General features: G+C 36.3%; 1 protein-coding gene across 3 annotated transcripts in view; it reads right to left on the bottom strand.

The window, feature by feature from the left end:
• Positions 1-13,116, bottom strand: part of ANKRD28 (ankyrin repeat domain 28) — a 202,609-nt gene that overhangs the window by 138,379 nt on the left and 51,114 nt on the right. For 2 of the 3 annotated variants that reach the window (XM_030328697.1, XM_030328700.1), the window contains one exon: positions 10,046-10,118. The exons of the other annotated variant lie outside the window; for it this stretch is intronic. In XM_030328697.1, coding sequence (XP_030184557.1) covers positions 10,046-10,118 — 73 coding nt within the window. The remainder of the gene's footprint in view (positions 1-10,045; positions 10,119-13,116) is intronic. 3 annotated transcript variants of the gene reach the window in all.

Raw genomic sequence — 13,116 nt, 5'->3', positions numbered from 1 at the left:
CAATAGCTATAGTGGACGACTGGAAGAATGCTGACGCCGCTTCCCTCTCTCCTACACACACAGACACACACACACTCACACACACATTCCCAAGATATACTGGCTATGAGCAGAGGAACAATAATACTTGAGCAGACCTCTGGAGAAGAATGTACTTACGAAAACACAGTTTCAATTAAGAAAGGAAATGGAATGGACTTCCTGAAAAGAGTAGAGATTCAAGAGTTATACACGAGACGTTAAGGTCTAAATCAATATTTAAATGGCTGTTTTTAGATTTGAGTCCTCATGGCTCGTGAGTTGAGCCCCACATCGGGCACTGTGCTGACAGCTCAGAGCCTGGAGCCTGCTTCAGATTCTCCCACTTGCTCCGCCCCTCCCCCACTCGTGCTGTCTCTCCCCCCCTCCCAAAAATAAACATTAAAAAAATTTTAGATTTGAGTCTTAAAAGAAATAATTATTTCCTTCAAAAAGTATGCAAGCAAAAAATTTAACAAGACGAATATAACAATTTAGGTTGTTTTCTAGAGTACACTCAGTATGCCAAAAGTAACAGAAAAAGGGGAGGAAACCATTCTGTTGTCAAGTATGTAGTACTGTATTTAAGCAACATTTTTAAAAGTTAGATTATTTTCTTCATAATTTTGATTTACCTCAAGAAGTAGTTTGAAATTAAGCAAAAGTATTTATCAGACTGAAGGTTAGAATGAACTAGTTATTTAAGCTGTGTTACTGCTAAACACCTTATTTGATCTCTTATTAGTATAATTTTTTGGCTGGGATGTATGTTAACTAGCAGAATCTCTGGCATATGACTTATGTCCCACCAGGCCCAGGATAAGCACATTCTCTGAAATACAATTTTATGTTATTATTTACATAATTATTTCTCAGCAACTGCATCAAAGACAACTTATGTCCAATACTGCAAATTAGCAGAGTGTACGATTTTTAAACAGGCTGAATTTCTGCCCTCCTTTAAAAAAAAACTAAGGAGAGGTTATTTGCAATTCATTCTGGTTTCTACAATGTGGTGACACTGGGATAAATAATATCCCTTTAAAAACTGGAGAAACTTTTCAATTTAAGAATAAGTTGCTATGGTTACCCAATGTTTACGTTTATAACCAATAATTACGTGAGACGTCCAAGGGATTCCCACAAAGTGCAGTAAAATCAGTAAGTAAAGTGTATGCTAGTTATTTCACACACAAACTGGGACCACATACACCACTTCCCTTTCAAAGCAGCTATCATTTGGGAAATACTAAAGAAAATGATTCACATCTTTCTAAACTGTAGAAGGGTGGAGACAAAAATACTAAAACTTGTAACTATTTTAAAGTCCAAGTGATGACTCAGAAAAGAACACTTTTCATATTCTTCAGCTCCCTTTACTAAAAAGTGCTATCTAAAATTTTATAAAATAGCTTCTATTGTTAAAAGAAGGAAAGGGTGTTTCTAATGTGTATCAGGCATGGAATTTTTTTGGATAAATAAGACATGCCGTTGATAAACCTGCAAAAAGCCATGCTTATAACTTGATGTTACTTCAGAGTAAGACAACATCCAATTCCTTTAGATGTAGTCAATTTTGAACTTCTTAAATGGAAAGAAAGGGCCCCTATCAGAATTGATAATTAGCTCAACTCTTGACCAACTGGGTAATTAAATCTGCATCAGTTACTGCAGTACAGAAATGTTTTTGCCTGTTTTGTTCATAGTCTGAACATTCAGTAGTTGAGAATACCCATGAAGTTTTTGACCCGAATATAATTCTAATGTGATCTTAAAATTAATGAGACTCATCATTACATCTCTGTTTTTTAATGTTTATTTTAATTTTTGAGTGAAAGAGGAGAGAGAGAGAATCCCAAGAAGACTCTGCACTGCCAGCACAGAGCCTGATGTGGGGCTCAAACTCACAAACCGCGAAATCATGACCTGAGCTGAAGTTGGACAGACATTCAACCAACCAAGTCACCCTGGCGCCGCTCATCATTATATCTTAATGGGCCTTCCACAAAGTGTCTACTTTTCTGTATAGCAGACTTTCAAATATTTTGTTCTTTAACATTAGGGCTACCCTAAACTAAACTAAAACAGCATGTTACAGTCAACTGGTTTAAACAATAAAGAAACTTACCATAAACAACAAGAAGTGAAATTATGGTGGTTCTAAGGTAACTGACTGACATCTAGGCTCTGGCTGAGTCTTCTCGGTCAGACTCAGTACGGCCCTCAGGATAATTCCCTTCATAGTCACAGATACCCTGCCATACTTCAAGGCCATCATATCAGACACATATTGTTGCCCAGCAGAAAGGGAAGTTTCCTGCTGTGTCTCTCGTTTTAGGTGCAAGGAAGACTTTCCTAGAAGCTACCTAACCTGACTTTTCCTGACATGTGACCAGTCTTGGTTCTTATGTTCTTTCCTAAACAAATCACTACTAGGTAGAGGAGGATTAGCTTTACACTATTAAGGACTTTTCCAAGTCATGTACAAGAGGAGTAACCAACCAAACAAAACTGGGGGCCTGCAAGGAAGGAAGTGGGTGATGGCTGGTGAATGGACAACAAATAGTATGCTTTGTATTACACTGAAAAACTGAATCTTGACATTTTTATTTCAATAGTTTACTTTACTAGGGGTGGCTGGATGGCTCCCCTTGATTTCTTGATTTCAGCTTGGGTCATGATCTCATGGTTCATGAGATCAGGCCCTCAATCGAATTCTCTCTCTCCCTCTCTCTTTCCAAATAAATAAATAAACTTTAAGAAAACAGTTTAGGGGCGCCTGGGTGGCGCAGTCGGTTAAGCGTCCGACTTCAGCCAGGTCACGATCTCGCGGTCCGTGAGTTCGAGCCCCGCGTCAGGCTCTGGGCTGATGGCTCAGAGCCTGGAGCCTGTTTCCGATTCTGTGTCTCCCTCTCTCTCTGCCCCTCGCCCGTTCATGCTCTGCCTCTCTCTGTCCCAAAAATAAATAAACGTTGAAAAAAAAAATAAAGAAAACAGTTTATTTTCTCATTCTTGTTAATGAATCACAACACACTAGTGCTAGATAATACTGAGGGCTATAGAGATTTATTTTTAAAAGGGGAAAAAAACAGTCACAAGTAATTTATCTTAAAGCAGACTAAAGGCAATCACTTTATAAATGCCATTAATAAGAGTATTATTTTCGTGTATGAAATATTAAAATTACACTTTAATTTTGACCCATTAAAATTAAAGTTTTATCTCAAAAAAAGTTTCTCATTAATCTCATTTTCCTCCTCTAGGAAAGGTCAGGCTAATTCCTAGACATAGGTCAAACTACATCTAGAGTAATGAGACAAGAACACATTTAAAGCCAGGATGATGGTGGATCTAAAAACCGTATCATAAGTGTCAATGAAGCTGAAGGTATTTTGTCTGAAAAGGAGTCAGGGAGAATATGATAGTGTTAAAATATCTGAAGTGCTATCACTGTGAAGAGATACCAAATGTGCACAGGTCTAGAGATAAGAACTAGATCAATGAATAATAATAACAAGCAGCAAGATTAGATTTGGTTCAATATAAGATAGTACTTTTACCTAGCATTATTTTATGTGAAGATGGAACAAGGCTGGCTGAACATATGAGGCTAGGATGAACATCCCAGGTAATGTGAATACCTATGACAATTCTAGGTACTTTATGTGTACTCAGTTGTAACATGTCTGTCAAGTAATTTCTACTTCCAATTTCACGGATAAAACTCTGAGGTGGAAAAGTAAAACACTGGAAATTACATGGCTAACAAGTAGAGAAAAACGGACTCTAACCCAGGACCATTTGTTTCCAAAGCCTAGCTCCTACAAATCACACATCTAAGAGACGTTAAATTAGCAGTTGTTAAGGAAGCAAACAGGTTCTGAGTTGGTGAGAACCAAAATGCATCTGATTTGAAGTCCCTGATTTCAAAATTAAAATGCCAGAAATGAAAAGTATTACTCCCTTCCATTTGATTCAGCAGTTCCTAGTTTAAGAATGCTCTCACATCTATTCCTACATTGCTTCCTCACAGCTATGCTCTAAGGTAAGCAAGCTAGGGAGACACTATTTCTTGGCCTTCTACCTGAGAGAGAAAGAGAACAGCAAGGATGAGTTCCTTCAACTTTCTTCTGGTTTACTTTCAAAGATATTTGTACCTTTGATTTTCCTCTCTGATCTTTCAGTTATTCGTGGCCATTTATTAAACACTTCTCACATGCCAGATACCATACCTTAATGACTTTGCAGTCATTGGGAAGGAGCTTATACTCACAGAAGAAAAAGTATTCAAAGCCACTTGTTTCACCCTTGTTTCACCCTACTGCAATCTGACTTCCATACTCACCATTCAAGTGAAATTGCTCTAAGGTCACCAGTGGTAACTTATTACAAAATCTGCATTTTTCTCAACTAGTCTATAATACTGGATACCAATGATCTTTATTAAAACTATCTTCCAGGGGCACCTGGGCGGCTCAGTGGGTTAAGCATCTGACTCTTGGTTTCTGCTCTGGTCATGATTTCATAGTTCGGGAGTTTGAGCCCTGTGCCAGGCTCTCTGCTGTCAGCACAGAGCCTGCTTCGGACCCTCTGTCTCCCTCTCTCTCTACCCCTCCCCTGCTCTCTCTCTCATTCTCTCAAAAATTAATAAATAAACATTAAAAAAAAAACTCTCTTGCATAAAATTTTCACCTCTATTTCTAAACCTTCTTTTTTGGCCCCTTCCACTTGACTTTTCTTCCACCATCCATATTTAAATACTGGCTTTTCTTTCAGCCCACTTTTCTTACCCCTGTCTAATAACCTCCTCTTGGACAATCTCATCTATAATATCAGCCATCATATTTGATACTTTCAAGTCTTTATTTCCAATCCTAACCTCCAGACACAACTTCCACCCTCCATATTCTAGATTATCTCAGACTCAGCATGTCAAAAATCAACTTACCATCTCTAGTTCACTCCCCCAAAGTGTTCTTTTCCTAACCTTCCCAGATTGGTTAATAGTAATGGCATCACCATATATATACAGTAGCCCAGAACACAAAGAATTATCTAGAAGCCTACTCTCACTTCACCTCCCACTTCTTTTTCTTTTTTTTAATGTTTATTATTTTTGAGAAAGAGAGAGAGAGACAGACAGACAGACAGAGTGCGAGCAGGGGAGGAACAGAGAGGGAGACACAGAATCCAAAGCAGGCTCCAGGCTCTGAGCTCTCAGCACAGAGCCCGACGCAGGGCTTGAACTCACAAACCATGAGATCATGGCCTGAGCTGAAGTCGGACGCTCAACTGACTAAGCCACCCAGGAGCCCCCTTCATCTCCCACTTCTAATTGGTCACCCACTCCTAGGCATTTTACCTAAAATCCTCCTGAACTTTCTTCACAGTGATCTATTTCAGACCCACTTAAGTCCTCAACCTGAGTTATGAAAACCACTTTTTTTTTAATTTATTTTGATAGAGACAGAGAGTGAGTGGGGGAGGGAGGGAGGGAGGGAGGGAGGGAGGGAGAGAGAGAGAGAGAGAGACAGAGACAGAGAGAGAAAGAGAGAGAGAGAGAGAGAGAGAGACAGAGGATCCAAAGCAGGCTCTGCACTGACAGCAGAGAACCCAATGCAGAGCTCAAACCCACGAACTGCAGGATCATGACCCGAGCGGAAATCAGACACTCAACCAACTGAGCCACCCAGGTGCCCCGGAAAACCTCTTAACTGGTCTCTCAATTCCTGGTTCTCCTTTCTCCACTTCTATCCATCCTTCTAGTAAACACAGATTCTTTCACAAGAATGCTTTCCTTTCAGGAGTTCATCTGGTCCAAAGATATACAAGAGACCCAGGAATGGCCAGAAGACCACTTACTCCTAGTCACATGCTAATTCAGGGATGAACATATGATCAAAGCCAGATAGGGTCTTTCTTAGGACTTGCTTTCCTGCCAAGGCTGTCAGGAAAGATACTCTCTTTTCTTGTATAATTATAACTAAGGACAATGTAAGCTAAACTGCCTGTAGGAGAGAAAAAAAGACAAAATGTTAAAGGGGTGGGTGGTGATGGGGAATCTACTGTCACCAAGTCCTGGATCTAGCTCTGCCTGGCCAGTAAATTTCCTTTTGCATGTAAATCATTTTGAGTTGGGATTTTTGTCGTAACCAAGAGTCTTGATTAATAATTCTCTTTATCACCAGTTACTTTCTAAATCATAGTTAAAATATTATTTGCCTTTTATTTAGTCACTAAGTTTTATTAAAATACACTAAAGACATCCACCATTTATCTTGTCTTTAAGTTTCACATATATAAACGTACTTGGTGCAATTCAAATATACCATGTCGTTTCCTGTAGCTGTGCCTCAGAATATGCTGTTCCCCCTGCTTAGAATGTTCCCTTCCTACCTGCTTACATAGAAGGGTTGCATTACAATAAGGCTGGAAAATCAGACAGGGGCTAAATAATGAAGGGCCTTGGATGCCACATTAAAGTATATACATTTTAACCTGAATACTGGGGAAACCACCAAAAAAGTTTAAGTCAAAAAGTGACATAATCAGATTATATCTTGAAGCCTCACTGTGCATACAGTGTAAATGATGGCCTAAAAATGAGGTAGTATTAAAGACAGAAAACAAAGCAGGCTGCTGTTATTGTCCAACCTAGGGACTACAAGGGATGACGAAAGGAGTAAACTGGGACTTGGGACTTTTCTGGGAAAAAAGTTTGCCAACTCTTGTCAATAGCATTGATAAGTCTTTCAAGTTTTTTAAGCTAGCATTTCTTACAATAGCGTAAATACAAGGAAAAGGGAGGCCTACAAAACTTTGCATGAAATATTTTACTCAAGTATCATTTATAACAAAACAATAAAACTAATTTTATGTTGAATAAAACGATTTAAAACACAGTATATATCATACAATAAAATTGAATGATATTTAGTAACAAAATTTTAAAGAATTTCTAAAAATATGGGACAAACAATACTCATAAAAGTATTAAGTGAAACAATATATAAAATATATTCTAATTATGCTAAATAATGATCAGAAGATTTTTAAGTAACAACAGATTAATTAAACTCAGTGGCAGGATTATGGGTACTCTGTTCTTTCCTTCCTGTGTGCATATAATTATTTTTTTCTGATTCTTATCATGATTCTTTCATGATTCTTACTTGCTAAACCCGATCACTACTTTAGAGGTAAGAAAAATAACTTCTACAAGGGTTAAATGACAAAAGTTCACATTCCAAAAAGTAACAGAGGTTAGGACCAAGATTTGAAGAGTGCCTAAGTGAAGACTGACTGTTCAGAAGCAAACTTCCCAAGCCAGAGCCATTTAACAGCTCCATACCCATAGCTCCAGGGACTAGAACCACTTAGCACTGAATGCAGAGCAGAGCTACAGAGACCTGAAACTTGCTGGGCTAGAACTGCCTCTCAATTCATACCTCAAAAGCTATCAAATATCTAGTGAAGAGCAGAATGCAAAGGGTAATTTAAGATGCCTGTTTTCATAATTTTGTTCTCATATAAATAATCCTTTAAAGAAGAGAAAAGGAAATAATAACACTGAATTGGAGAACGAAGGCCTAAGCAAAAGGTGTTTAGAGACACTGATGCTCTAGACTCTGTACTTACTTTGCTCTTTAAAACATAAGTAAATGCTTTATTACATAAGATTATTATTCCCTTGAACTGGGATCTCTACAACCTTGTTACAATCCCAAGTAAACTCTACAATCCTACGTCAACTCAAATTGCTCAAGCAGGATAACTAAAAGTCACTTGGCTACCAAAAAAAGAGAATTTCAATGTGTTATTTGTGAAATAAAAGACTTTAATGGATGGCTACTAGATAGAGAAAATGATCATCAAAAACAATTTTAAAAGCCTGAGCTATCTGTATGTATTTTCTAACATTACAAATCAGGAAATGGTGTTTTATTTAGGTGCCATTTAAATTACAGTATCATCTAAAAAAACAAAACATCTAAAATGTTTCTAAGGTAGTGGACTGAAGACTGTATTAGAAAATATGGTCAGGCTGGGGTGCCTGGGTGGCTCAGTTGGTTGAACGTCCGACTTCGGCTCAGGTCATGATCTCCCGGTTCGTGAGTTCGAGCCCCGCGTCGGGCTCTGTGCAGACAGCTTGGAGCCTGGAGCCTGCTTCGGATTCTGTGTCTCCCTCTCTCTCTGGACCTCCCCAGCTTGCACTCTGTCTCTCCCTCTCTCAAAAATAAATAAACATTAAATAAATAGAAAGAAAGGAAGGAAGGAAGGAAGGAAGGAAGGAAGGAAGGAAGGAAGGAAGGAAGGAAGAAAGGAAGAAATTATGCTCAGGCATAGCTCTTAACCATTTCATACATACTGATTTATCTTTTTAAAAATAATTACTATATATATATCACAAATAATGGTTATGTTGAACTAGTTTGCCTATGTGAAAAACTGTATCACTATCAAAATTTAATTTCATTGTTCTTTATGATGCATTTTAAAATAATATGTAAATTTAGACAGTCTGCAGAAACCAACGCAAAACCACCATCTAGTGGTAAAAGATGAAAATTACAATTTACACAATGATCATATAGCAAAAGTAGTTGAATTTGTGACTGCATGATCTCTAACACACATTATCAGGAAATAAAAAATGAGCCATATGATATTGATGATGTCTGCTATTTGTTGCCATTTTTCTAATCAAATTTTATCCTTACTATCTTGACACTTTTTCCTTTTTCTGTCTTGCCTACCCATTACTCAAATCCTTGATTGAATTAGGATAGGAGTACTTCAAGGCTCAAAGCTTTTATTGAGCTAATAGTTAGAAAATGATTTATAAACAACAGAAATAAGGTGTGTGAAGGGATGTGTTTCCAATGGAATTCTAGCCAGCAAAAGCCATCCAGGTAACAACAAATGAGAGGCATCCTGTGTGTGTTGTGTGTTGTGTTGTGTGTGTGTGTGTGTGTTTAAGTGATAATTTAGTAGATAATTCTGAAAGGCCAAGTAAAGAGTCACAGCTGGTTAGTTCAAACAGAATTCAAAATTTCAAGAGAATATGAATCTTTAATGTCATCAAAATTATTCCAATTTGAGGAACACACACTAACGTTTTCCCAATACTCTTTCCCCTCCTACCAGAATACAGATGGACAAAATCTTTCAGCTTTCAACATAATAGCGTTCTATTCACTTCCTCTTTTTTAAAAAAACAAAGAAAATTTTAATTAAGAACAAATTGTAACAAAAACCCGGAAAGGGTGATTTGTTTTGTCATAAAACAACTTTGCATTGAGTCTACTTAATATCTAATGGTACTACCATTTAGGAGCAAAAATATTTAACAGAAAGTACAGCAAGTGAAACTTGATAATAGTAAAGAATCCACTTACTGGGCCATTGGTTTTTCCTTTCTACACAACTTTTCGGTATGTCTGAATTTCAAATAAGAAGCCTAACAAACAATGCCAATGATACCAAACCAGTTTCTACTGTCTTCACAAGCACCTCAAGTCTAACACTCCTAGGTTTTGTGAGATTTTTAAACTACTTTCACTAAAAACATGAGAGTCACTCACATAACTGCTTCCCCAGTGATTAATGAATGGCTGACGTTTACAGAGTGCACCACAAACATGTAACATGTAAGAGAATGAGCTATGAGCAAAGGGATGCATACAATTTGACAAGAATGAAACATCTAGTAATTTACTCGTTTAAAAAAAGAAACTAACTACAATACCATTATTTTCAGCTATTTCATATTTCTCTTCTTCAAACTACAACACCGAGATCTTAAATCAGATTTTTAAGCCCCTCCACTGAAAATCTATTCAAATTAAGTTATAAATAAGTTTTCCAGGAATACAGGGACCACCACACTTCTAAACAAAATGTCTACAACAAAGGATTTATGTAGAAAAGCTATGCTTAATTTATGATGAGGCATAAATACCAACAAACTAACACATTAAGAGAGCTGCCTATATTACTGCAGAGAGACTACTGGAAAATAACCTACCATAATAGGAATTCCCATACTATTTTCCTCTGGTGGAAGCAGTAGTTGTATTGCTTCAATTCCAATCTCAGGCCTGTGGCAGAAAACAGATATCAAAAGCAAGAATATGCTGACCCTAGAAATGAAGGGCTATGTTATAAAAATAACTAGCACCTTAACAAAACATTGAATTATTAGATAATATTCAAAACCTACTAACTCAGAAGTTTTACCCTTCTGTCAAGAAAGAAAATTATTAAACTATCCAACAAGGCAGTTTTTATAAAGGTTTCATTTATATATGAACCAATTAGAAGAGACTCAAAAAGTGGGCTGAGTCAAAATTGCCTGCAAGAAGACATTTTCATCATTCAAAAAGAAAAAACCCAAAACTATTCAAATATATTCACTATAATAAATGAATATATAATAAGTGCTTCCATGGGGATGTTTTAATCTAAGAAACTGTCTATGAAGTATAAAATATTCAATCTATATAATTTCTGAACATTTAAAAACATGTTCATTTTAGAAATACATAAATTTGGGGCGCCTGGGTGGCGCAGTCGGTTAAGCGTCCGACTTCAGCCAGGTCACGATCTCGCGGTCCGTGAGTTCGAGCCCCGCGTCGGGCTCTGGGCTGATGGCTCAGAGCCTGGAGCCTGTTTCCGATTCTGTGTCTCCCTCTCTCTCTGCCCCTCCCCCGTTCATGCTCTGTCTCTCTCTGTCCCAAAAATAAATAAACATTGAAAAAAAAATTAAAAAAAAAAAAAATACATAAATTTAAGAAATCACAATAGTATCTCCCAAAGGTAAATGTACTTTTTAAAAAACTGTGAGAATACACTGTTTAGTAACTTGCTTCTCCCCATTGCTCTCCATTTAACCACATGGACCTTCATCCATCTCGTTAAATATGCCTCTATTACACTTTCAATAACTATATAACATTAAATTAAAAAGTATTTAACCAATTTCCTAAGACTGAACATTTGGGTTGCTTCTGTTTCTTTACACTCTTATGTAACAATTTTTCCAGGATATCTTAATAGCCATTTTTAGTGAAATGGCTTATCTTCAAATAAAATTAGGCCTAAAATATTCTGGAACCATCTTTCTCAGATACGATAACCTAGAAAGAACAAAGGTCAGAATTAAATTCCCTGCATAAAAATATGTTGTCAAATTTATTTCTTATTAGGTTTGAGTTACCAGTTTTTATCATCTTTGTCATAGTGATTTCTGCTTTGCTCTAATGCCTTATAGAAACCATTCTATCTACTCTGGCTAGAAAAAGGTTAGCTACAGTTCTTTTTTTTTTTTCCCCATTTTTTAATGTTTATTTATATTTGAGAGAGAAAGAGAAAGAGAGAGCATGAGCGGGGGGAGGGGCAGAGAGACTGAGATAGAATCTGAAGCAGGCTCCAGGCTCTAAGTTGTCAGCACAGAGCCCAAAGCAGGGCTTGAACTCACGAACCGTGAGATCATGACCTGAGCCAAGGTCAAACACTGAACCAAATGAGCCACCCAGGTGCCCCTAGCTACAGTTCTAAACATATTAAAATTTGTTTTTTCTTCCGTTGTCAAAACTCTTTCTGGAACAAATTAACCCTGCCAAAACAATATTAAAAGGGGCATTACCTTTAGTAGGTCTTTTATAGTGTTAATATAACAGACATAGTAATATTATTAATTTGCCATTTGGTGGCAGTAAATACAAAGAAAAGTAAATTTCCTGTGTACTGCTACTGTATTATTACTACTAACACAAAGGTAGTCTTCTCTGAGTCATGTATTTTAAAGAAGAGTTTCAACTTTAAAAAAAAAGGTGCTTTATAGGTTTTAAAAGTTGTATTTTAATCTTGTTAATAGTCAAGTTAAAAACAATACCAAGAGCAAATTCCAGATTATTTGAAAATAGTCTTCTGTTACTATAGATTTATAAATAAAATTTAATTGCCTCAAAAACTATGCAACTCTCTTGATGCTTATCAAGCAACATGTGATTATAATAACTTTCATTCCTATTAACTAAAATCAACAAATTTCATGTAAAGATTACATTCTCTTACTCTAATCAATACTAAATCAATAATCATTGGTTAATAACTACTTATGTGCTAAGTACAAGGAATGTAACAGTAACAAGAGTAGTTTCTGACTTCGTGAAGTTTACGCAAAGTCTCCCACATATTCTTTTTTCCAGACTTATAGAGTAGTAAAAGATCAGCTTGAAAGCCTAAGTATTATACAAATATATATAACACAAAAATATTATAGTTTCCCTCCATATATAATTTACTATAAAAATTTACACCAAAACTGGAGTATATTTTCATATTATAATATAAAAGTTTTCTATTTTTCTATTATGATTTCCCTAATGCCTTTTTTTTTGTATTTTTTTAAAGCCTGTCTTTTTTAAAATATTAAGTTATTCCAAAAGGAAATCTACAAAATACCAAGTAACTGAAATAACGGTCACATTAAACTGAACAATGTATGTATTTTTTCACATAAAATTATCACACACAAAATTATGTCAAGCTTCTCAGTAACTTATAGAAATCACTGCCAAAGTGTCTTATAGTCCAAGACACTGAGAAGTATGAACCTAAGATCACAAGTATATTCAAAATGAGAGTAAATCTGCACATATATTGACAGATATATGTGTCTACATTTGAATATTGTAAAGACACTGTCTTCCACAGAGAAAGTATCTCTCTCCTTCAAGGGCAGGGGTTATATCCCATTTACATCAGTATATTCAGTTCTGGGCTTTGCTTATAAGCACACAACAGTGATGAACAATTTCTTATGCACTAACATTTCTCACACTGATAACTAGACCTTGTTAGCATAAGAGAATCTTCATCTTCTTTTCTTGTTTTACTGTTTGGGTCCCAACTAGACATAAGATTTTACAGGTTAAATATTAGAAATGGTAATTTCATTTGGTCTAACCTAATACCCATTATTTACAATGTAAGTTCTTTGAGGGGAGGCACCATTTCTTATTCCGCCCCAAAATGCTCATCTTCTATTAAGAAAAAAAGATAAGTAAAAAGTAAACAGTAAAGCAGTGCAAT

This window comes from Lynx canadensis, chromosome C2 (genome assembly GCF_007474595.2).
Source record: "Lynx canadensis isolate LIC74 chromosome C2, mLynCan4.pri.v2, whole genome shotgun sequence".
Taxonomy (NCBI): Eukaryota; Metazoa; Chordata; class Mammalia; order Carnivora; family Felidae; genus Lynx; species Lynx canadensis.
Note: the sequence above shows the minus strand (reverse complement) of the source record. Positions and strands in the feature narration are given on the sequence as shown.